Source organism: Astatotilapia calliptera, chromosome 10 (assembly GCF_964374335.1).
Source record: "Astatotilapia calliptera chromosome 10, fAstCal68.1, whole genome shotgun sequence".
Lineage (NCBI taxonomy): Eukaryota > Metazoa > Chordata > Actinopteri > Cichliformes > Cichlidae > Astatotilapia > Astatotilapia calliptera.
The window spans coordinates 23,692,255-23,716,581 of NC_137431.1; the positions used below are offsets into that span (position 1 = coordinate 23,692,255).

A 24,327-nucleotide genomic window follows, 5' to 3' on the forward strand; every position below is an offset into this window, starting at 1 on the left:
AGTAACAACTCATCCAATCTACACATGCAAAGAAATAAAAACATAGAGGTCTATAAATTAAGTTATGTGTAATAAAAAAGTACTGAACTCACTTCGTGAAATGTATTTTCAAAAGCCTTTGTTGGTGATGATGTCTTCAAGATCCTGTATTGAGAAACTTGTCTCATGCATTCCCCCAAATGGATTTTGGTCCATTCTTCCACACAAACTATTTATACTTTTTTCCACTCCTGCACACTGGGCGTGGACCACCCATAATTTTGTTGTACATATAAAATGACAATAAAGGGCTACTCTATTCTATTCTAAATCCTGACTGTTCTGTGGATTCAGGTGACTGGCCAGCTTCCACCAGCTTTAATTCCTTCTCTGAAACCAAATGAGAGTTTCCTTGGGTGTGTTTGGTGAACTGATGTTCTTTTCACTTCCAGGATTATGGCCCCAACAGTGCTCACTGGAACCTTCAGTAGCTGAGAAATTAACCAATAACCAACACCATCAGTATGTTTTGCTACCATGAGGGTGCCAAGGTCTTGAGAGAACTCACTGGTTTAACCCATCATTAGATGCTTCTTGTGTGTGAAACATTGGTAATTTTCATAGCCCATCAGTTGGACTGAACCAGCTGATAATGATTTACACTGAGTGGCAGGATTGCTTTCTAATGCATGGATTAGATGGATTATTACTGACATCTGGTGAGAATCTAGTGAGAATTCCATGTCAAAAGCACCTTTTGAAATATACATTTACTTAGAAAACTGGTGATGTGTTCAATACTTTATTTCTATATATAAATTCCCGACTCATCTCTGTAGGCAGTCATTACCCTTTAAGCTCAGGTTCTCTACCCAAGGCCTGGGAAGTTGAGGGTCCTGCACTGTATCTTTGCTGTTCGTAGGACTGCGCTCTTCTGGACAGAGATCTCGAGTGGTCCAGTTATCCCTGAAACCACTTCTCTGGTGAGCCTGGTGAATGAAAGAGATGGGCTGGGGCTAGAGGTGCCCAACGTACAAATCTTATAGATCACTATTTTGAAACGCATCATGGCCTCCACACGCTGCATATCCTGCCTTCTTGGATGACCTGATCATCCACTGTGACACCTGGGTGGAGCATGTGCACTAGGTGGCCACGGTCCTGAGGCCGGCAAGAATCACGGCCAACCTATGCAGATTTTAAAGCAATTCTTAATTTAAACACTATAAAATATATAGGTGAAGTACATATACTGGAAAAAGCACCCAAAAAAATCGTACATAAAATACAGCTTTGTGTTTTTTCAGTGTTTATTTGTTAATTCCATTTCAGGACACAGTTTCTCATTCTTAATTTAAATTGCCCATTTAATGATGTGTGGGTGGCATGACCATGCACAACAAAGTTCTGAGTTATTTTTCAGTTTAAAAACAAAACAAAACAAAAAAAACCCCAAATACAAACAAACAAAACCAAAAAATCTCAAACTTCCCACTCAGACTTGTAAAAATCATCTTCTGGGACTGGATGATAAACAGAGCAGTGGACACACAGACTGGACTGACCAGCAAGTGAGCGGGTGAGTCAGTTCAGAAAATGCAATCCATGTATAGAACAAACAAACAAACACACAAAGCACACACAAACAAAAAACAAAGAAAGAAACAAAAAAAAGCAACATTTTACAACTTCAACCTAAAGCGCTCCATCTATGCAAGATAGCATGGGTGCTGTGTAGTTTCAGTCCACAAAGTCAGTTTCAGTCCACTTCTGTCAGGCCACAGGGTCTTCTGAACTCTTGACCTCGCTCATGAATCCACTTATTTGAGACTGATAAAAAGACAAGACAAATAAAATTAACCAAGTAAAGCAGCTTGAACATGCTGTCTAATAGCTTTTGACATTTTAAATCATATGAACACTTACTTTTTTGTAAATAAGCTTGCACATCTCAAGTACCTAAAGTAAACCACATTTAAGCCTGCTGGATTCTTCTCTTATTTATAATTAATTCAATATTTATACTTGTACAAATGGAAAAGCTAGAAATGATAAAATGTTATTTTTACATTGTATTAGGGAATTAGTTTTGCTTATTATAGTGCTGTTTTATCATTATTAGTTTCATTTCCTCTCTAATGCTGCCTCATGTTTTGCAATAACATCTTGAATTGTGAACCTGTTAATTCACATACTTGAAGTGATAGTGGTTGCAGAGTAGAGCACTTAAAAATTCTGTACAAACCAAAGCACACACCAGGACCAACTGGATTAAATATTAGATATCAAATATTTTATTTATTGTGCAGCTGTAATTGTCATTGACCTCCTGTTTTCTGTTTTCTTGTCTTTATGTTTAATGAGAACGTGGCCGTTTCCAAACCTATTTGATGAATCACAAATGTGGCTTTATAAATCTGAACTACAGCTTACCCCATTTGCTTCCTACTAGGACAGGACAGGCTGCATGTCTGGTCCTATAGTCTCCCTCGCCACTCCTGAACAAATTATACCAGAACACTGATGTTCCCTGTGGAAAAATAATTAGAAGGCAAATATGACGATAAAGTTGAGTGTCCAGTAAATAGGAGGTTTAAAAGTACTTGGAGTAAAAATGGCTTACAGCTCATGGTAGGGTAAAAAGTCAAGGGCACCAAAATAATTCTGGACTTGAATTAGCTTTAAAAATATATATATACATATAAAATCTTTTTTGTGTTTGTTCAGCTGTCTTTGTGAGATCGTGACTATTTCTGATTTTGTTAAAAAACAGTTTAACTATAAAGTAAACGCTAATAGCCTGAGGATAGCAGTAGTATAAAATAAAAAGACAATACAAAGGGAATAATAATGCAGGTCTTCACACAAGCTCGCTCACAATCAAAGAAACATAAAAATATCATCACCTTTCTTGGCCAGATTACTGCTCCAAAGTCAGGGAAGACTGTGGCACCTCCTGCCTCAACATCACTCATCTGAAAAAAGACAAGATCATTTATAATCACTAGTGGTCACTGGCTTCTCGTAAGACGCTATTCCATATTACGCCATGTCTCAATAAGCAGAGGTGCGGACTCGAGTCACATGACTTGGACTCGAGTCAGACTTGAGTCATTAATTTTATGACTTTAGACTTGACTTGAAAAAATGTTCTAAGACTTGTGACTTGACTTGGACTTTTACACCAATGACCTGGCACTTGAATCGGACTTGAACCGGTTTACTTGAAAAGACTTGATATTTCACCCCAAATATAAAATTTAACATGCATATTATATAGAAAGTGTGCACCATTAATTCAATTCATTGATTCATTTATTCAAACCACACTCTGTATGTATGTGTGCGTGAGCTGTAGCACAGCCAATCAAATTAAACAGATAAAAAAAAAAAAAAATGCTCACAAATGCTGCAAGGAGTTATTTTTTTCAGGTACATAAACTATGAAGTAGTCAACAAAAAACCGAATTGCAATATGCAAAACATGCAAGAAGAGAATCACAGACAGAGATGGAACAACTTCCAACTTTCTCCGACAGTTGAAGTTGCATAAAGAACGGTAGGTGGTGCTTCTCTCTTGCTACGATGAGATCATGACTTCATCTAACAAGCAAATCTTGTCCAGGCTATGTTGGTGATACAGTTTTTTTTAATGTGTATGATATTTTTGTCATGCGATTTTAAAGCCGGCCCTACAAGCGCATCCAAGAATAACATGCACCTTATCTCAGAACTGTCGGTGAAAATTATTCTTGGAGCTAAGTTTAATTGAGCTGCATTTTATAGAGGTGCAATTTCACAATTTGTGTATATTTTCTAAGTTCACTATTTCGTCATGTGTTGAGAAAAACACAGATTTTAAAATTATATGGTCTAATATTTACAGTTAGCATATAACTGCAACATTCCTTTTTCGTTTTTTTTTTTTTTTTTTTTAAAGACTCGAAAGGACTTGAAATTCAAAGTTTCAGACTTGTTACTTTACTCGGACTTTTACACCAGTGACTTGAGACTCGACTCTGACTTGCCTGACATTACTTGAGACTTGACTTGTGACTTGAGGATAAAGACTTGAGACTTACTTGAGACTTGCAAAACAATGATTTGGTCCCACCTCTGTCAATAAGTTACGTAAAAAATAAAAAGTGTGATTGTTCATGTTGTGAAGTTCTTCCCTCAATGCTGTTTTCTTTCATCCTTAAACTTGTTTACCAATTGTTACCAATTTACGGTATAGATTAGGGCTGGGCGATATGGCCTAAAATTCATATCGCGATATAATTTGAAGCATGTGCAGTAACGATATATATCGTGATATATTCTTTTCTTCTGTATAACGTATTTTCCACACTATAAGGCACACTTAAAATCCTTTAATTTTCTCAAAAATTGAGAGTGTTCCTTATGTATGAATTCTGGTTGTGCTTACTGACCTCGAACCGATTTGGGCTAGGAGAAATCTGTTAAAAAAATGTTTTAGTACAACTTTGGTAAGCTGCACTGCTTGATGGATTGTCAGAGCATTACGGCTGCTGTAGTGAGGAGCTTCAGAGTAATCTGGGTCCAAAACTCCGTCCGCTTCAGGTCCCAAAGTCAAACGAACACTGAGAGTTAAAAATGGTCTAAATTCTTTAATCTTTAATAAAATCATCAACGATGCTGCTTTACCAGGTGTAACAAGTAAGTTTAACATCCAGGCATCCATGAAAACAGAAGTTATTAAATTTAACGGAGTTAGAAGTTAACAGGAAGTTAGCTCGCTAGTTTCCACCTAAACATGACACCATGTTCTGGCTGAGAGATTTTTGAAACTAATTAAAACGTACAGCTCTGCTACCACTTCCAACATAAATGAAGACAGAAAACTAAACAGCAGTGGCGTTTGCAGGGTTACTGAAGTTGGACTACCTGGTATATAATGTTGTGCTACGTGATTGCTAGCGACACAGCTATGTTAGCATAATATTAGCACAGTGAAGCTGGAGGATGAACGTCAACTTTTTTTCCACTCGATAAAAGTTAACGTGAGGGATTCTGGTGGTTAGGGACAAATGCAATCGCATAGCAGGATGCTATACACGGGCCAAACTTCAATCAGGAGAACAACTGAGATTATTCATCCACAGTACAAGGTTAGTTATTAATATACTGCGACAACATGGGAATAGAGCAGCTGCGAGAGAATTCAACATTAATGAATCAATGTTACGGAAGTGGAGGAAGCACAGTTTTTGGCTTTCCCCATATTTCAAAAGTGCTTCATCTCTTTGCTATGATTGTCGGCATAATTTGCAGATGATAATGGTTGTAGCCGCTGCGATGCTTTTGACCAAAACAGGCGCAGCTTGATGACATCATCAACGTGCGCTATCGCGATAGAGCGGTATAGTCAAAATCTCTACCGTTGGCCAAATTTATATCGTTTCTATCGTATATCGTTTATATCGCCCACCCCATGTACATGTATGATGTATGAATTTAAACCGTGAACGGAGGTGGGGTGCAGCAATCCATACACTACATGCTCTACATCATTCAAAATTCAAATCTTGTCTCATAGACAGCTCAGTGTTAGCAAAGGCAAAAGAAAAAACAAAAAAACAAAACAAGGTTCTTTGTCGGCCTGTTAATGGCGCACGGATAACAAAACTCTCTACAATATGTACCAGAACTGATTGACAGGTAAACATAATTTTGCTATGTATTGATATTATTCAGTATTATTGCCAAAGAAATGTTACAACCTTTTGCACTAATTCTTGATTGTGAACTTAAAAATTCTGACAACACACTGCAGGTGAATTAATGTATGAAAGTCAATCAATCCAAGTCCAACATTGAGCCAGAGCTTTTGCTTATGCCCATGAAGCCGGAATGAAACGATGGAGAGTGGATGCCAGGAGACGGCCACCACTGCCTTCAATCAGCAGCGAACAGATACGTATACTTACGTAGTTTAAATAAGTCGCCAAACGATTTCCAGTGCCTAATCTTTTGAAAGCATCTGGCTCATCTTTCTATAAAGATAAAATTTAAGAGTGAAGATACATAATAACAAACTGCACACACATTACTTACGTAGTTTAGGAAGGTAGCAAGTCTATTTCCATCGACGTGGAGGTTGCTGTCAAAAGGACGCTGCAACAGATGTTTATTTAACCGATCACCAAATAGACTCAAAATTAGAGCCTGCCATTAAGGGCACAAACTACATTCAAATAAAATTTATTATTTATCTGTTATTTGTCAGATGTTTATGTTTTTTGCTTTAATTTGAGTTCAAGACAACTTTTTATATATTTATTGCATTGTGTCTTCAAGTGAATAGAAGAGAATCACTCTTATTATTTAGCGCATTATTACCCTCAACTACATAATTGGAAAAATAAAAAGGTATATATGCATATGGTAGGGTTGCAACTATACTCGTATTGATATTGAACCGTTCGATACAGTGCTTTCGGTTCGGTACGCATATGTATTGAACAATACAAAATTTATTTTATCAACTTTTCTTTTGACGATGCTGTCTGTGTTGAGCGCTTAGTGGATCTGCGTTCGACTACTCCGCCTAGGCTGCACTGCCAAGCGCAGATCCACTGAGCGCAGCGCAAGCTAGCAAGACAGAAGCTAAGCTCGTTGCAACATGGCAAATTTAACCTCCCCCCCCCACCCTCATTCAGATCTGGCCTTTGGAACTATTTTGGTCTTCATGTGAAGTATGACCCTGAAGGTAAGCGCATCATGGACTAAAGTAAAACAGTATGTCGGATGTGCCACGCAATGCTCAATTACATGGGTGGGAACTACTGTGTTAGAGCAGTTTGCTCGTTAACGTGTTGACGCTGTCCAGCCCCACGCACGGGGCGATCCGCGGTAGCTCTTTAACGGAGATTTGCCGTGTTGTGGCGTTAACATCATTTCAGATTAACGCTGACAGCACTAGTGGGAACACAATGAATATGACTGCACATTTATACTGACATCATCCTAGTGCAAAGACAAGTGGAAACAGACAAAAACAACAAGCACGCATGCTACAAACTTTACCCGAGTCATTTAGAAGAAGAAGCGTATAGTATAGCTTTTATTTTGGAAAGAGCCATTTCTCTGTAATAAACTCTCTTTTCCAAAGATGAGGGATTTCTCGATCAGATAGATTTATTATTTTATCCCTTTGTTGTTTCAGCAACATTAAATAAAAAAAAAAAAACTGTAGGTTTGAGTTAAAATATATATTTATAATTTTAAATAAATGACAAATTAAAAAAGCATGAACATTTTTTTGTTTCGAAAAAATATCGAACCGTGACACCAAAGTATCAAACCGAACCGAACCGTGAATTTTGTGTATCGTTGCACCCCTAGTATATGGATATATATATACACACACACATATATACACACACACACTCATGTATTAGTCATTCTGTAACGCAAGTAATTCTGTTCACAAGTAAGACATATTTAAGTTAAGCTTTGGAATGTGGGAAGCATGCCAAGACAAACCACAGCAGTTTTCACATCCACAGTGCACACAAACTTTCACCTAAAAAGTGAACTTACCCTGGAGAAGTCAAAATGTGGCTCATACTGTCCTCCCACGCCATAGTTTGCAACCTGGTCAGCCAATGACAAAAATGACCCTTAGATAGAGGTGATAAATAAACTCTCCTGTCCACTGAAAACTGAATTATTAACTCATGCTGTTGCTCTGTGTATCATTGAACTTGTGCAAAACAACTAAGCTACACTACATAAGACTACAAATCCAGAAGCCACAAATCTCAGTAATGGCAAAAATAATTAATTGATAAAGGGAAATCTTCCCAGCTAATTCTGCATCATTATTTCTAACAGACTTTTGAAAAAAAATTTTTTTATCAATTATTTATATCTCATCTTTTAACATTGCAAACTCCTTTACAATACTTTTAGTGAGTGAGAAACTTTTATTCATGCAACCTTGTCAAAGGTTGTCTTTATTTTTTACTTGATTCATTTGTTTGGTTATATTCACATTATGTGCCAGAGGGTTTTTTATTATTGTTTGTTTGTATTTAAAGCCATGTAAAGGTTATTATTAATTCATAATATTTATAGCTTGTATAAATATGAATTTTACTTTTAAAAGTACACGTCTTGTGTGTGAAGCTGTTGCATGTTTTCAGTATCGGTTTGATGGTTTCATGAGTAAGCTCTGACCACTGTCCTCTAGTGAATTTGGCACTTCAATCAGAATTGCTATACCTCCCTTAGAAACTATGAAAACAGAAAATATCCAACTTATGGAATAGCGATGGTTTGGATTCGTCTAATCATCTAAAGACACTCTTAAATAAACCAGATCAAATCACGTAAAAGTAACAGCATCATTATTTTTTCTTCCATTATTTAAGAGTTAGTATTTAATTTACAAGTTTAAAATAAAGTACAGTAAGTATATGTAAAATGTATGAGCAACTCAAAAGGAACCCCATAGAGTGAGCCCACAGGCTGCTGTGAGATAAAGCAGATGTACAATGTAAACATGGTCAAAGCTGTAAGTGATTATCTGGGGTTAATGCCTCGATTTGGCAAAGTCACCAGTCTTAGTGGAACCTTTAGGAGTACAGTTATCTCTGATTTCATATGGGACTGCACACTGATATGAAAAACTATATGATGAGATAAGAACATCTGAACTGGATAGGCATGCTTACCTGTTCCTCTTGAAAGAAAGTGACATTTCATTATAAAATTACTTCATATTATTCATCTGTGATTAATTTTCTGCACATGGGGACAACTAATCGCGCCCATCCACATATTACATGCAGTCACTTTAAGGCTCGCAGAAACTAAATGCTCCTGTGTGTGTAGAATTGGAGTAAATGTAAAAACTAGCTCTCAAAGAGACAGAGATGTTAGAAATAAAAGACATAACCGAAGTCTCCCGTTGGACTATTTCTTTGTAGTTTCGATAATCTCGGTTTCAGCTGGAAAAATGGATCCAAAGAAGTGATGGTGCACAGGCACATCTGAAGTGAAGACTTAATTATTTAGAGGCTATTCATATATCATTAACTCTACTTTGGGTTATTGAAATCTGGTTAAGAGAAATGCTGTAATTTAAAAAATAAATAAATAAACAAAACAAACAAAACAAAAACATATTCTGTCAAGTGAATGCACCAATCATTCATCTATTGAAGTTAAAGGGTAAAAACAGTATTTTTAAGTGTCTGAGTAGGATTTTTGACTTACTGAGTCAACACTCACTAGTTACACAGGTTAGGCTAAATATCAAATGTGTGAAATAAACTCCATTACCTGCAATAACTCTGCAGTTTCTACTGTGAGACCGGTGATGTCTTCTATTCTCTGATTGACTCTGTCAATGACGGGGTCCTCCTCTCCTTCTAACCACGCACTGAATAAACAACAAGTATTAAATGTGGCCCACACACACACACTTAAAAACAATTCGCAATTTAGAGAAACAAGACAGGATATACAACAAATGATGATACAGTTTTATTCTGACCTTGTTGTATAAAGTACTCTGAGTACACGAGTAGAGTAGAAAAGCACTATATAAGAACCAGTCCATTTAGTGAAGCTATTAAGATTTTGTCCTATTAAAATATGTTTGGACCATCAGCATCATTCACTTGACACATGCAGTATCGCTGGTTCAAGACCAGCAAGAGACCCAAATCCAGCCTCAGGAGGATACAAGCTACTGTATTCCTGGAATCCGTCATAACTAAAGAAACTAAAAACAACAAAACAAAACCAAAGGATCCTTTTTTCCTGGATGCGTTACCTTTTCGAGACTCTGTAGTTGGCTGTGGTCAGGACACCTGTTTTGGGATCACGGACAGTGGCTCTTGCAAGCTTGAAAAAAATAAATAAAACATAAGAACAGAAAGAAATAAAACATTAAACAGAAGAGTTAATCCAACCATTCCAGTTCTACGTTGTGGTACCACTCTTCTCATCCCCTCTTAACTGTTAATCTTAAATACTTTACAACTATTTCTTATTTATATATGCCGAGCAATAAAAGTTGTTTGTTTTTTTTAAAGTCCACGTTCTGCTCTGTACAGCTTAGCCTGAATGAGTTTTTAAACACAAAGAACGTGCACTCGATCAGCAGCTGTAAGAAGGTAATGTTCAAAAGCTTTCCTCCTGTGCATTAGTCTCATTAACCTTTAAAGTAATTAAATATTTTAATGGTGGTCAGCAAGAAAATATTCTGTTTCCATTTTATTATATGCTTCTTGTCTTACCCTGGGTTTTGCCAGTTCTTTGATCTTCTCAACCTCCTCATCTGACAACGAATCCAGGTAGCGCACAATGTGGGGGCTGTCCCACTCGTCCTCTTCTTTAACAGGCTTCAGCAGAAGACGAGGGTTTCTTTTCCCGTCATGGTAGCGACAAAACAAACGGCTCCTCCTCGCTTCAGTCTAGTAAAAATAACAAAGAAAATTTTTAATTTTGCCATTCTTTTCAATTTTATAACTAACTTTAATGGAAACAACGTGGAGTGCCATGCATTTATAATGCAGCCTCATAGTAGCACAGGTATCTGAGCTTGGTAGCAGGGTTGACTGACCTCTTCATCATTTTAAGCGTCTAAACTTAAATAGACTACAGAACTATCTCTGTTGTAAATGACTCTGTACTCCGTGCGTGTGGTTTTTCCTGTGTTCCTGTTTGTTTATACAGAGAGCGGCCTAATTTTGTTGTTTAAAGCAAGAGTTGTAGCTTAGGTACCAAAAGGGTTACTAAATCATACACTAGTAAAAACACTAATGGAATCCAGTTTCTTTTGATTCAGCCTGCTGACAATAAACACATCTAATTATGCAATAGGTTTCCAGTTGTTGTCTATAAATGTTTCTGTGCTCTTATTGTGCACAAATAATCACCATGTTTGGACAATTATACTTTAATCCTCCTTTATAGTTTGGTTATAGTTTGCACATAGAAAAATCTGCAACAGAGTCAAAATTAGTTTCTTATGTATTGCTTTTCAGGATTAAATACATCTTAAATCAGGGCTGACGTTTTTGGCTTGGCTAGTGCTGATTTTACATAGCATCAGAAAAACAGCCTAACAATGAATGTCCATAAAAATCAATGAAAACACATAAATATTCAATTTAGGATTTGGTTTCACAAAATAGCGACTCAAAATAGAGTCTGCAGGATGACTCGCCATTTGGATCCCCTCTCCTCTGCACAGAGCCTCATAGGACTCTCTCTCAGGGAGATGGTCTTTGGGTCTACTGTAGGTTCCCAGCTGAATGGGCTCCTCAGATGGAGGCTGGTAGTCTTGGTTCATCTCACGGAGCTGCTTCATCAGTAGCTGCTCAAAATAACGGAGGTTTCCTCCTGCCCTCTGGTGGCTGGGATCTGTCAATACAACAAAAGTGATTAGCAGAGGTAGAAGAACGTGATGATATGAAACACTTTGGAGCCGTATCCCGTGTGTGCTAATAACACATTTCAAACAGTAGTCATAGTAGGTAGACACTGAAAACAAACAAACAAACAAATAAATAACCCTGAAATCTGGCTGTTTTCTATTTTATTTTGTTAAGACTTTGTGATATAACTGCATTTACTCATTTGCCAGCAACAGAACAATTATGAGTATTTTTAACTTCAAATTTTTTTAATCTTGAAGATTTTCTTAGTGAATACAACACTAAGAAAACCTACTATTATCAAAAAACTTCTCCTTTGTGTCTTCTTCTTGTTATTTGTTGTTGAGTTACTAAAGTAACTGAGTTAAATAATGGAAAAAGTGCACCCTCTTGTGGAATTTGCAGGTAGTGCCTCTTCATTGAAGCCTAATTAATTTAGCAGCAAAGTCAGCTCATTTACAGAAACAAAGAAACTTTAAGTGTATTTTAGTTATTGTTTATCCTACATGTTGATTTTGTTGTGGTTCTTCTAGGGTGTTAATGTGTTTGCAGTTTGCTGGGTGTAGTTTTACACAGGACTGTAAGCATGTGCGCTTACAGCATTACACATTTAGTTAGGAAATTTCCAGAATGACTACAACCTCAGGATCTCCTGATAGAATTAATATTACTGCAGGTTATGAGACAGTGAGAATATCATGTTTCTCTCCTCCATTTCAGATGTGCTGTCTTGTATATAAATAGCCAGGTATGTGCTGGAAAATGTCCGAGAAATGTGTTTTCATGCTGTACATTTGCGTCCCACTTTTACGGGCGAGTCACATACTGGAGTATTTCTGTATGAGGTGCTATTTGCAGGATATTTTTGCCGCACTTGATGGCATACCGTTTCACCTCTACAACAGCTCGATTCATTTCACTTGACAAGTAAACAAGTATACCACAACTTAAAAATGCAGCTGTAGCCTGTGACCTATAGCTGTCAGAGCCTGTGATACAGAGGCTAAAATAACAGTTTAAACCCACAGGCCACTTTTTTTTTCTCGAATGGACAACTCCCAGCTACTGTGGTGAGCACAGAGCACCACAACAGTCAGAGAGGAGAGTGAACTGTAGTAACTAGTGAAACCAGAAGAAAGCAAACTATTAATTACAGCACAGTAGAGAAATTGAGTTGTAGAAGAAGGTGTAATTAGAAACAAATGAAAAAGACTTAAATCTTTAAACATATTTACATAAAACATTTGATCTAAACATGTGTCCCATGAACTCCATTCATCCAGTTTTTATATTTACAAGGAAGACTACATCTCTGTCCGACTCAGGCTGGAAATAGAGTGTGTGTGTGTGTGTGTGTGTGTGTGTGTGTGTGTGTGTGTGTGTGTGTGTGTGTGTGTGTGTGTGTGTGTGTGTGTAATGAGCGTTGGTGTGCAGGAAGAACGCTTCATTTGCCTATGTTGTGTCTTACCAATAGCTACAAGCCGTCGCGTCAGTTCAATGGCTCGAGGGAGGTCACCCATTTGGTAAACAGAGTAGCTGAGGTAGTCCAAAATGTCTGCCTTGGAAACCACAGCTTCCTCGCCATCGTCCAGCTGTTTCAAGGCCTGCTGCAGCCACAGCACGGCATGGTAATAGTCTGCATCGTTGTAAGCCGTCTTTCCCATGTCGAAGCAGTCATCCACGGTCAGTACAGCATTCGAGTGCACACCTGATGGAAACCACTCAGTAAGACTAAATGACTGAACAAAATGTACTTAAGACATACCACTTTTTTTTAAATGTGCACCATTTATTAAGTTATTAATTAATAACATAATAATTATTAAGTTATTTATTAACTTAATATTAATTACTTTTCCATGACATGCTTAAGTTACTCTGCCCTTTGTGATATTTTCATGCTTTTTTATATTCAACACACACACTTCTTGCTTACCTGGCAGCTTTCCTTTGGAGAAGGCTTCAGAATCCAGTTGGTACGTGTCCTGCAGGCGCATCAACGCCTTGGCTGCACCCGTCTCATCTTCCTCGTCTGGGAAATATTGTCTGTGTACGGACATGTTGGAGACGAACCCTGGACAGAAAGTGAGAATGTCTTTCTGTACATCTCATTTGCATGTATCACATGACACTCACAACACTCACATATAATTCAAATTTGGGTCATTTTTAACTTGTTGGTACTTAATCGTTTACTTACACATGCAGAACAGCAACATCATATTGATCTAGATGTACCAGCTCTAAAGGTGTAGCTGGAATGTGTCTTCGCCTTTTTAGTCAGTCTCTGTGTGTTTGCGTTTCTTCACAGACTGTACTACACAATAGCATCACAACCGTGCAATACACAGTTACTGAATTCTGTACACATATGCTAAGTTTATCTGCCTTACACAGATATGGTCCTGTGTCTAAACACGTACACACTTTCAGGTCCAAGTGCACAGAGACAAAGACACACACACTCTTCATTGCCAAAATATGCAGATATGAAGAACAGCTGCAGCTAAAACATGACAAGCTCTGTTCTTGATCACAGCATGTGGACAAAGCAGCACAGTAAACATTTCCACTCCCCAGCAAAAGCTGCATTCATTCTCCTCACATCCATTCTGGAGCTTATATTTGCTCTGTGCTGCTTGCCTTTTGGTTATGCTGAGAGATATATATTACTGTATATATTGTGTCATGGTGACAATACATAGAATAGGTGAATACGTGTTGCCAGGTAGAGTGGTTTGATTAGTCAGTAAAATTACAAAAAACTAGAAAAGTTTTTCCTGTTGGGTTTTGCTTTAAAAGCCATTAAAAGAATGCTATTGATTTGGGATTAATAAAGGGTAACATACAGATTTGGCCAAGAAAACATACACTGAGGTATTTCTCTATATTTTGCAACATGCAATAAGTAAAGTGGCAAATGAACTGCTCTAGACACAGAGGTAGGCACTATTTAAAAAACATTTCCCCTTTGTCTGATTGTAGCATGCACGTGATGATCTGCAAGATCTCACAGACCACACAGAAAACATCCTAATTTTTCCAAGCAGAGTTCAAATCAGGGCACTTCACGAGTGCTCCTTTAGTAAAATACTGCTTTGGAGATATATCCTTACCATCAGCGGGATTCTGAAGTACCAGGCTCTCCAGTTCAGACCACTCAGTGTTGAGTCTCTTCATCAGTTTATAGGCATTCACTGGGTGAGCCAGGTAGCCTTCTGGGTCAGCGGTGGACACTCGGGTCAGGGCATCAAGTTTATTGGCCCAGCTAAGAAACGGATACAGGGTGATTCTACTACACATTTTATAGAGAGACAATACACTTCATATCAACTTACCCTATAAATGTGAGAACGGATTAAAGGAAAAGTAACACACATAAACAGACTAATATGGGGTGATATCTGAGAGTTCAGAATGTACCTTTTTACAGCGGCCAGCTTGGACTCCTCTGCTTTGATGTACTCCCTCAGAGACTGAACCAGCTCCTTTTCTGTGTAGATCAGGTCTGTCATTTGGCCTGTAGGCACACACACAGATATGAAGGTAAATTAGACGTTTCACTGAGGATAAAGTCAACATCAGCTTGTTTATTATTACAATTTCAAGCAATTTGCAGGTTTAGTGTTTCTGAGACAAAATGACTCATTTCACATTAAAACTCCATCAAGCGATACTTGATGACATGTCGGTGCAGCGCTTAGCCTGCTGATCAGACGGTCGAGAGACCTTTCTGTTTGTTCAGCATGTTCTCCATGTGGGATTTTCCTCTGGGCACTCTTGTTTGCTCCCACAATGAACACAGGGATATTAGGTTAATGGGTAAATAAATATTAGCTGTAAGACAGGCACATTGGTTAGACTGTATTATAAAAAGCTGTATTAGTGTGCGTGGAAATATGTGAATACGTGTTGTCAGGTACTTTGGTTTGAGGAGTCAGTAAAAAAAAAACCCAAAAAGCTATAGAAATGTTTTTCTGTTGTATTTTGCTTTAAAAGCCAAAGAAAAAAATGAGTCTATTTCTGGTAACACTTTCTCCCCACCACTCCCCTCAGACTTAGGCTGAAAATAACTCTTCAGCCAAAAACTGCGGGGCTTTAATACTATAGAATTACTCAGCAAAATTACAGTTAAGCACCCACCCATGAGCCTTGGAAGAGATAGATGGGGTGTAGTGTGCTTAGTAAACATCCTCATTGGATTGCTTAGCTTAACAGAAGTTTTAAAAGACAGAGGATGACAAGTCTGCATTGTTTTTGCATGCAAACAGCATATCTGACCACCTAAGTGCATTAAATCAACAGAACAGCACATCAGTATACCTTTCCAAGCAATAAGAACTAACCAGTTGAGCGATGTGACACATATTGTATACAAAAAGCATTTTCTGTATGCCAGCAATGTCTCTGTGATTGCACAAATCAAGGGCATTGTGTAAGAAAAGCTTTTTTTCCCTTTTAAAGTGGTTCAAGAGATTAATTTCTACGGAAATCATGTTGAATATCTGAGCACTGATTTGAAAGAAAGAAAGAGGAATCTATGTACCACAACTATTTCTCTATAAAGTTATTATTAGTCCTCTTCTGGCCACATCCTCCATTTAATACAAAGTGAAAAGCACAGATGTACATTCTTGAGCAATTCAGCATCCTATTATTGTGGTCAAACGTGGCCGATTTGATTAAAAACAACACAGGTAACTGGTAAGGCATCAATCAAGATTGTTTTTTTTTTTTAAAATCCAGAGTAGCACTGAGCTCTTGACCCGTGGGCTTGGTTTGATTAATCAATTGAATGAATGATTGACTATTCATGCAAGTCCTGTAAATGAGTCCCAAGTAATTCCAAACACCTGATGACAGATTAAAGGCTCACTCACCAATGCTTTCTAGAGTTTCTGGATTCTAACACTAAATGTTTAAAGAACTGACAAAGTTTGCAAATCTGCTTGAGGATAATTGTTGGAACAGATACTAATATTTTATTTTCTATTTGTTCTCTTGACCTTTTATAGAACATATTGATTTTATTTTGATGCCTTCCAAAAGATGGGATTTTCCCCACAATTTTATTACCCATTGACTTATAATAGGACAAAAAGGAGGCAATACAGGTTAGCAGCAATGTCTGTCAAATTCTACCAGTCTCTCTCTCTCTCTCTCTCTCACACACACAGGACACCGATCGGCCTGACTCATTTTTAAGAGTCAGGCCCAAGGACACTTCAGTATGTGAAGGAGGCAGCGACACTGTGATAAGTGGACTAGCTGCCCTGACAACCAGTAAACCTACCAATGGATGTAAAGATCTCTGCCCGTGTGGTCCGGCAGCAACACAGCAGGACCGAGGAGACAAAAAGCAGGACTTTGCTCATTCTGCCTTGTTCAGTAACCTGCAATTACATTAAAAAAAAAACCCATAATCACATCATGTCACAGTGGCACGCAAAATAAACTAGTTATGCTGAACATTATAAAGCATATAAAACGATTTTTTTATCCACCGTTTTCTATAAATCTCTATGAATAAAGTGTCTTTTTTGAAGTATTCCTCCTTAAAGCCGTTTAACACAATTTGTAAGCGTATCATATATAAAAAGTTTCAAACTTTCAGTTTGTGTTACACCAAGTCTGACTCTGTGTTTCCAGACTAAATTTGCAGATCGCCAAACAATTCTCAAAAGTTTCCAGCACGTTTCCTACAAATGAGTCATGGTCTATTGTTCCCAGTTCTCACTGAGAAGGGAAAAATAGGGGACACAGCTGTAACTGAACAGTATATTTTTAATATGTTTATGTGTGTAATTTTCTCATTTCTCTTTCCATCAGGGTCGCGCCAGGTCGGCATAAGTTCATTTTCAGTCTCCTGCTCTACAATTCAACATGACAACCAGAAAATTTATTTTGGAAATGAGCTCGTGCACTGAAGATAATCTTATGTACCTATTTACTTACTTACGTGCCTTGCTTTTAAAAATATAACCTACATTTCCATGCAATTAGATGCATTTGACACACTAAATAAAACACAATAAGGCACAAAACCTCAGTGTTTATTAATGGCAGACTTTGCCACAATGCATTAGTAGTGTTATGAGGATTAAGTATCGGAGCCAGCTACAGGGCTGAGCAGAAAAAGTAGAAGTAACATCAGTCCAAGACTGTAAAAAGCAACTGTGTGCTACTTTCTCCTTTCCTTCTGTTTTTAAAACATCACTTGGCACTGATGACTGTTTACTACAGTATGTTTAAAACGTACACATCTATAATTCTAACTGCAAGCACAGACACATTGATGTTTGAATAAATTTGAGTAAAGAAATAGCTTAATAACCTCCTGGAAAGAGAAACTATTTGACTGACACCTTCTGGGCAAATTCAGTGATTTTCTACAGTGACAATAAGAAAGCAACTTGATGTCCAAAAGGAACAAGTATAACAAATTTACAGGAAATAAATGTCAGTGTGTAAGCACCATATCTGTCTGCCAGTGATGGTGTGACGCAAACACAGGTGGAATGTGGCTCATATGTGACATCCTGATTCTTCTGATGGGGTAAACATCTGACACAGACATGCCGATGCTAATCTACAGCAGGCGCGACTGAAGAAAGGCTGTGAAATCTCCTTAACGTGTATAGGAAAGAACTATTTTTCCTCATCTTCTCTTTTAACATTTACAATTACAGCTATTACACTGGAATGTACCACAGAGGGTGTAACTTTGTAGCCAAATGATCAAAAAAAATGATATGACTGGACCAAGATTCAGGAGAGACGAAGCAGCACACATTTAGCCGCACTGTTCATTTTGGGATTAAAAGAAAAAGTTCCACGTTTTTGAAACACAGAAAAAAAAAAAACTTTCACTGTCTCTTCCTGAATGTATGAGAGCTTTAAATCAGTTCACAAAGAATGTGACTAAATTTGCATTGTATGCAGAATAAATATATTTGCATTTGAGTGACACGACTGACAAAAAGCACAAGCCTTATGCTGAGCTGACAGATGTATATTGGCTGAAAACCTTTATGCTGAACTCAGAAAGAAGGCTAAGACATTCTTTAATGCAACTTTGTGTGCATTACTAAGACTATATATATTAATAAATATATTCCTTGCAGTATAAATTCAGCTTCTTGTGTGTTACGTTTAAGCATTTTGAGTTGGCTTAAACACTGGCTAGATAATCATCCCCAAAGTCTCAAACTAAAAAGTAAACGATTGCTTCTCTCGCCTTGTAATTTACAGCCAGTATCATTGCTCAGCTCAAACAGAGTCTGGCCTGTTTCTGCAGGTGGCAACATTCCTGAAAAAGAGGACTGGTACACTTACTACTCGAGTGGTGTCGGGTTTTTCTAGAAAGTAAAATGAGGGGGAGAGGACAGGCTAGGATGTCCAGAGAGGTCCCGAGAGTGCAGGTATGCACAGCTGCACTTTGTACACAGGCCAAAGTTGTGTGCATGCATCTCAGACCGAGGTAGGTAGGAGAAAGCAGGCAGATCTTCAACATTTTGCCATTGCATTAAGGAGCATCAGTTTTAATGTTGAGCATTTGCAAAACTGGCCTGAACTCAATGATAATAGCCTAAAAGTATCTCTGCCAGTTCATACTGAGGTTGAGTTTGTTCAGACTTTCCTGCTTTACATGGAGGAGTGGCTCTGTAAGTGAGATAAGGAACCAAAGCAACACAGTCTCTGGCAAAGACATCAGGATGCAAGGTCTGCAGTGGGGCAGGGGTTCCTATTAGGAGCAAATGTTTGCACTTAGAGTAAAACGTTCAACTTCTGTGGTCATCTTGTTCTACTCTTCTATGGGACTTTACATACTTGAGAAAAACTAAACACAACAAGCATGGCTGGTCTATGCAACATCTGTCCGACTGGTGAAAACACTAAAATAAATTTGAGTTTTAAGAGGAAGAAGATTAAACATATCAATGTGCAAAGATAAAATATCTTTCATTTAATATATGTTTATATAAACATTTCATTTCTAAGAAATACAAACAAGGGGGAAAAAAATTAAGCATTTATGACCTCGGGCTTGTGCAAAGAGGACGGAGCAGTCTGAATGATGCAATATTTCAACACTGCTGCAAAATACTTCTACCAAATTTTGTTTAGTTTTTCCCCTGAAGCCTAACCTTGAATCTGAATGGCTCATGTTTGCAGGACATATGCTCCATGACAGCACGGGTGGACATTCTAGCCAAAAGCCCATATGTTTGGATCACTTTAAAGGCAAAAAGTGCCACTTATTAATCTCTGCACCCTGTTTTTCACTCTGACTGTTGTGTGAATGTTGTGAATGTTTGTCCACTCACAGCTACTTCAAGTCTGGTACGCTAAATCTGTTATAACTCCAAGATGGAAAGTGTGTCCAATGAGCACCCCAACCATTTTGTAATCAGTCACACATTTAATTGGGTCACGCAAGGTAGATCACGTGTTGTTATTTATTTAATGATGACATCTGTACAATTCCTCTGGAAAATTATATTCCACAATGTTGAAAACAGTGACATCGCCCACCCAAACATAACAGAATAGTTTAAATAGAATTATGGATGAGGAAGAAAGAAGTTGAAGAGCCCAAAAGAAATTCATTTCTGAGTAGATTTTTGGCCCCAAACACCAAATTCCAGTGTTTGATAAACCTAGATGGGAGTAAATGCAGCTATCTTTGCATGTAAGCAAAAAAATGGAAGTTGCATGCCAGAAAACTAAAATCTGAAAAGAGAGAAGAAGAAAAAAAAGGCCTGGTACTTGCCAATTTTTTCCACTCTGGTGCACTAAGAAGAAAAGCAAGCAGTTGATGTTTAACAGATATTTTAACGACTGATGTAATCAGTAAATAGGATCAAACTCAACGGCCACACGCAGACATAGACACATAACCACGTCACATGCATGTTACACGGTGCACCGCATACAGCATCTGCACGTACCATACCCAGAACAGGTGAACGTGCCCAGGCAATCAATGGCCATCAGTCTTAAGACACAGAACTATCCTCCAGCAATGAACAAAAATTCCAGAGTCAACCTGGTGATCGTTGCTAATCTGTGCAGTTCAAATTACACTGTGGGCAGGAAAAAAAAAAAAGAGTTTGTGTTTTTTAAGATCCTTACTGACAAAGTACTAACAATTTGCTCAATTCTTCAGGGCTTTTAGTATAAGCGGGCAACCCCTTCATTCATTTTCATCTATAGCCACTCGCACTTTGACTTTCACTTCCACTAAACGTCACAGGATGAGGTCAGCAAAGTGGAGCAATTTTGTGGTTTTGTGTGGTCAGCAAATCAATGGAAATACTACTTATGACACATCCCCTACTTTGATATGGAAAGAGAGCATTCCTCATCCAAGATCCCAATCATGTTCTGCTGACCATGGAAACATTATCCAGAGGAAAAGCATGGAAAACTACTGACTTCTACTGTGGTTTATATTAAGGCAAGTTTGCTGGAGCTCAATAATAACCCAAATCACCCTAATTTAATAAGTTATTAAATAAAACAAAATATATTTTATCTTTGCATTTATTTGGGGATTTTACCTACTTGACAGCAAGACAGTTGTAGCATTCAGTTTAGTTGAAAACAGTTGGATCAGGACAGTGGCTGCAGCTTATTTAGTAAGAGTCACCTGTCTTCTGGGTTTATGCAGCTGGCAGATGTATTTATTTGTTACCTTCCATTTTTACACACTCCCATAACAGCCAGAGACAATTATTTGCATTCTACCATGCATAAATCACTGCAGGGCATCACGCTACCAGGCCAGTGTATTTAGTGACGCTGTGCCATTTGTTAAGGGAGAACAAAGCCCTTTTTTGGAGCTATGCAAGACCTAATCTTTTGAACCCAGTGAACAGTAGGCAGCCACAGTGAATTCACCCCCTTTAAAGGGAGTTAATTTATATTGCAATTACATATAACAGCCCTGTGTGACCTATTTCTACGAATCTAATGTGAGTATAATAAGCATTCAGCGGTTTTACATGATTTATTCGGATAACTAAATTTATTTAAGTTTTGATAACTAACAATTTTTCGTAATTTTCAAAGACACATATATATCTGATAGCTGCACGTTCCTTAGTGTCGTAAATTGATCTTTTTTATTACTCTAACATTAGATGAAACTAATATTTTTGGATTTTGTATAAGTACTTTAACTGCCACTGCTATCCCATTCGTTTTACATGGTTATTTGGCATATTAAAAGCCAATAGCGATCAAAATAATCGTTAGGTGCAGAGCTAGAGGTGATTTGTTTGCGGTACATGAAATAGAAACAATGTAACTCCGCGAGGCTGGAATATGTGTCGATAACTGCTAACATCAGACCAATCTTACGCTGCTTACGTGTCTGCGTGAGAGCAGAAATTAGGTAAAGATGAGCAAAACTCACTCTTCCCCCGCGACCGAGTGTGCAGACCATCTCCAGAGTAGAGGAGCCGTCCCAGTGACGTCAGCCCGGGACGGCTGTTTCTAGAAATTCCCAACACTTCCCTTTTTTTGGTCCCGTAAATGTCCTGTAGTCCGTGCTGTGTAGAGATTTTAATTCACTGTGCCGAAAAAAGCTACACTTTCCGATTCAAAGTATGTGTGTGAGTGTGTGTAAAACACAGAATGTCATCCACGCGTGAGATGCTCGGTCACGAAGTTTCGCGCAAACTTTCAAAACTTTCTCCTTGTCCGCTGTGGAACATTTGCTACTCAGCTGTGTCTCGCATTATAATGTAACCGGGAATGAACACAAACCTCACTGAATAACATGTTGTGTTTTCTTTAACCTTGGGAACCTGATAGTCTGTACAATCTGGTGCACTAAAAAAACAACAGAAGCCTGTTGGACCCACGATTGACAACCATCCCAGCATGTTCGGGAAGCATGCGAGCTCAAGGACTCTGCCGTGATGTAGTGCTACACAGCATTTTGTGCGATAGCTAATCCGAGACAGCATTTAATGTCAGCTTACCTTCATTCTCGTGGCTTTCAAACGGGATAGTCACGTTTGAGAATGTGGACGCAAATCCACTTGGCACCCAGGGGTTATGAAAAGTACGGAGAGGGGAGGAAAGCGCTGCCACGTACAGAACCTCCCGAAAGGCTCACCCTAATCCTTTGAATAGATGCGCAGAGACATTCCTGCGGCTTCTAAGCTGTAGGGTGGAGAATTGGCTCTTCTTATTTAGAAAGTAAGACCACAGTCTTATTTTTTAATAAAAAAAAATAGTGAGCGTGTATATACATATATGCGCATTTTTAACTTTACATGATTACGATTTTTTGTTTTATTTCAATCAGAATCAGAATCAGAAAGGGTTTTATTGCCAAATGTTGAGCGGGTTTACAACATTAGGAAATTGCTGCGGTCAATGTCATATTATATACAACTCCGTTTTATTTTACATTTTGCAATGGCAACTGTATTTATGTAGTCCATTTAATTACCTGCAAACTCAGTGTGCTCAGTACAGAAGAACATAAAAACCTGTGTAGGTTTAGAATAAAGGCTAAAGGCAACGATATATATATATATATATATATATATATATATATATATGAGCAAAATAAAGTCAATAAAACCAAAAAACTCTTATTGAGCCTGTTTCAATTTAAAAAAAAAAAAAAGTTTTTTAGTTTGTTTTTAAATGCACATATGCAATTGTTCTCAGGTCAGCAGGCAGCTTGTTCCAAAGAAAAGGACCCCAGTAAGTGAAAGCACCCTCAGTACACTGAGATCTAATTCTAGGAACAGCTAAAGGATTTGCACCTGGTGACCTTTGAGGGCTGACTGGACTGTAAACAGTGAGCAAGTCAGAGATTCCCTGGGGGGCTTATGAACTACTAAAATGATTTTAAAGGTTCTGTATTGCACTTGGAGCCAATGAAGTGCCTTCAATGCTTGGTTTGTGCTCAACTTTCCACATATATGTAATGATTTTGGCTGCTGCATTTTGAATCAGCTAAAGTGTTGATGGTTTGGATAATTTTGCCTTAAAATAATCTAACCTTCTTGATGTGAATGCATGGACCAGTTTCTCAGAGTCAGTTTGAGATAGAAATTTTCTAACCATGGATATGTCTTTTTAAGTGAGTGAAAGCAATTCTCGTAATTCTCGTATTGATGTAATTATCAAAAATGATCAAAACTGTGATCACTGTGCAGAATGATACCGAGTAATATGGCATTCAGTAGTTAATGTCATCAATGCAAATCATTAGTTTGTGAACAGAGGATAGCTCATCAGAGGAAAAAAATAAGTACAACTGTGTGTCATCTGCATAAGATTGGTAGGACATATTGTTATTCTTTATGGCAGTACTAAATAGGAGCATGTAAAGGTTAAACAGCAATGGAATAAGGACAGACCCTTGAGCCCCTAGTTAAATTTTGAGTTGTTCAAGTTGTAAATTGCCATTTGAAACATAAAAATTTCCACCCTTTAGATAAAATGAAAGCCAATCAAGAACCTGTTCTATTAAACCAACTGTGCCATGCAGCCTTTGAATTAAAATGTCAGGATAAACAGTGTTGAATTCAGGAGTGAGATCCAGAAAAGCTAAAATTCTTTGTGCGTCACTACTGATCTTTAGGTTATTGATAACATTGATGAGAAATTTAGAGGGTATGGTTTTGGAGGGGTTAAGTAGTTTGTTAGTGGATGAAACTACAAAAGCACAATTAGACTGGTTATTGTTAATGAACTGGAAGATGTAAGATTGTCTTGTTAATTTTATTTTACTGTAGTAAAGTGCATTTTTATGGCTAGATTATCCAGGTCATTTGTCACAATAATTCAGGGTTAAAAATATACATACTGGCTTAGATATATACATACACGCCAACTAATATTTGGTAAAATGACCTTTTGTAAATTACACCTCAGTGCTTTTGGTAGCCATCAACAAGCT

The 24,327-nt window shown here is 37.8% G+C and overlaps 1 protein-coding gene across 7 annotated transcripts in view; it reads right to left on the reverse strand.

Annotated features, from left to right (window-relative positions):
- Positions 1-1,271: 1,271 nt before the first annotated feature.
- The window catches only part of p4ha2 (procollagen-proline, 2-oxoglutarate 4-dioxygenase (proline 4-hydroxylase), alpha polypeptide 2), a 45,102-nt gene continuing 22,046 nt past the window's right edge, over positions 1,272-24,327 (reverse strand). Inside the window, exons 1-15 of one of the 7 annotated variants that reach the window (XM_080307247.1) lie at positions 22,388-22,551; positions 16,690-16,789; positions 14,820-14,916; positions 14,513-14,664; positions 13,333-13,470; positions 12,865-13,104; positions 11,186-11,382; positions 10,254-10,430; positions 9,788-9,858; positions 9,292-9,391; positions 7,546-7,599; positions 6,058-6,117; positions 2,886-2,954; positions 2,413-2,509; positions 1,272-1,809 (exon numbers count right to left, since the gene is read on the reverse strand). In XM_080307247.1, coding sequence (XP_080163373.1) covers positions 1,739-1,809; positions 2,413-2,509; positions 2,886-2,954; positions 6,058-6,117; positions 7,546-7,599; positions 9,292-9,391; positions 9,788-9,858; positions 10,254-10,430; positions 11,186-11,382; positions 12,865-13,104; positions 13,333-13,470; positions 14,513-14,664; positions 14,820-14,916; positions 16,690-16,789; positions 22,388-22,393 — 1,629 coding nt within the window. In that variant the 5' untranslated portion in view covers positions 22,394-22,551 and the 3' untranslated portion in view covers positions 1,272-1,738. Of the gene's footprint in view, positions 1,810-2,412; positions 2,510-2,885; positions 2,955-5,930; positions 6,118-7,545; positions 7,600-9,291; positions 9,392-9,787; positions 9,859-10,253; positions 10,431-11,185; positions 11,383-12,864; positions 13,105-13,332; positions 13,471-14,512; positions 14,665-14,819; positions 14,917-16,689; positions 16,790-21,816; positions 22,358-22,387; positions 22,552-24,327 lie in introns of those variants that run through there. The other 6 variants (XM_026183285.2, XM_026183283.2, XM_080307244.1 and 3 more) reach the window with 6 other exon arrangements.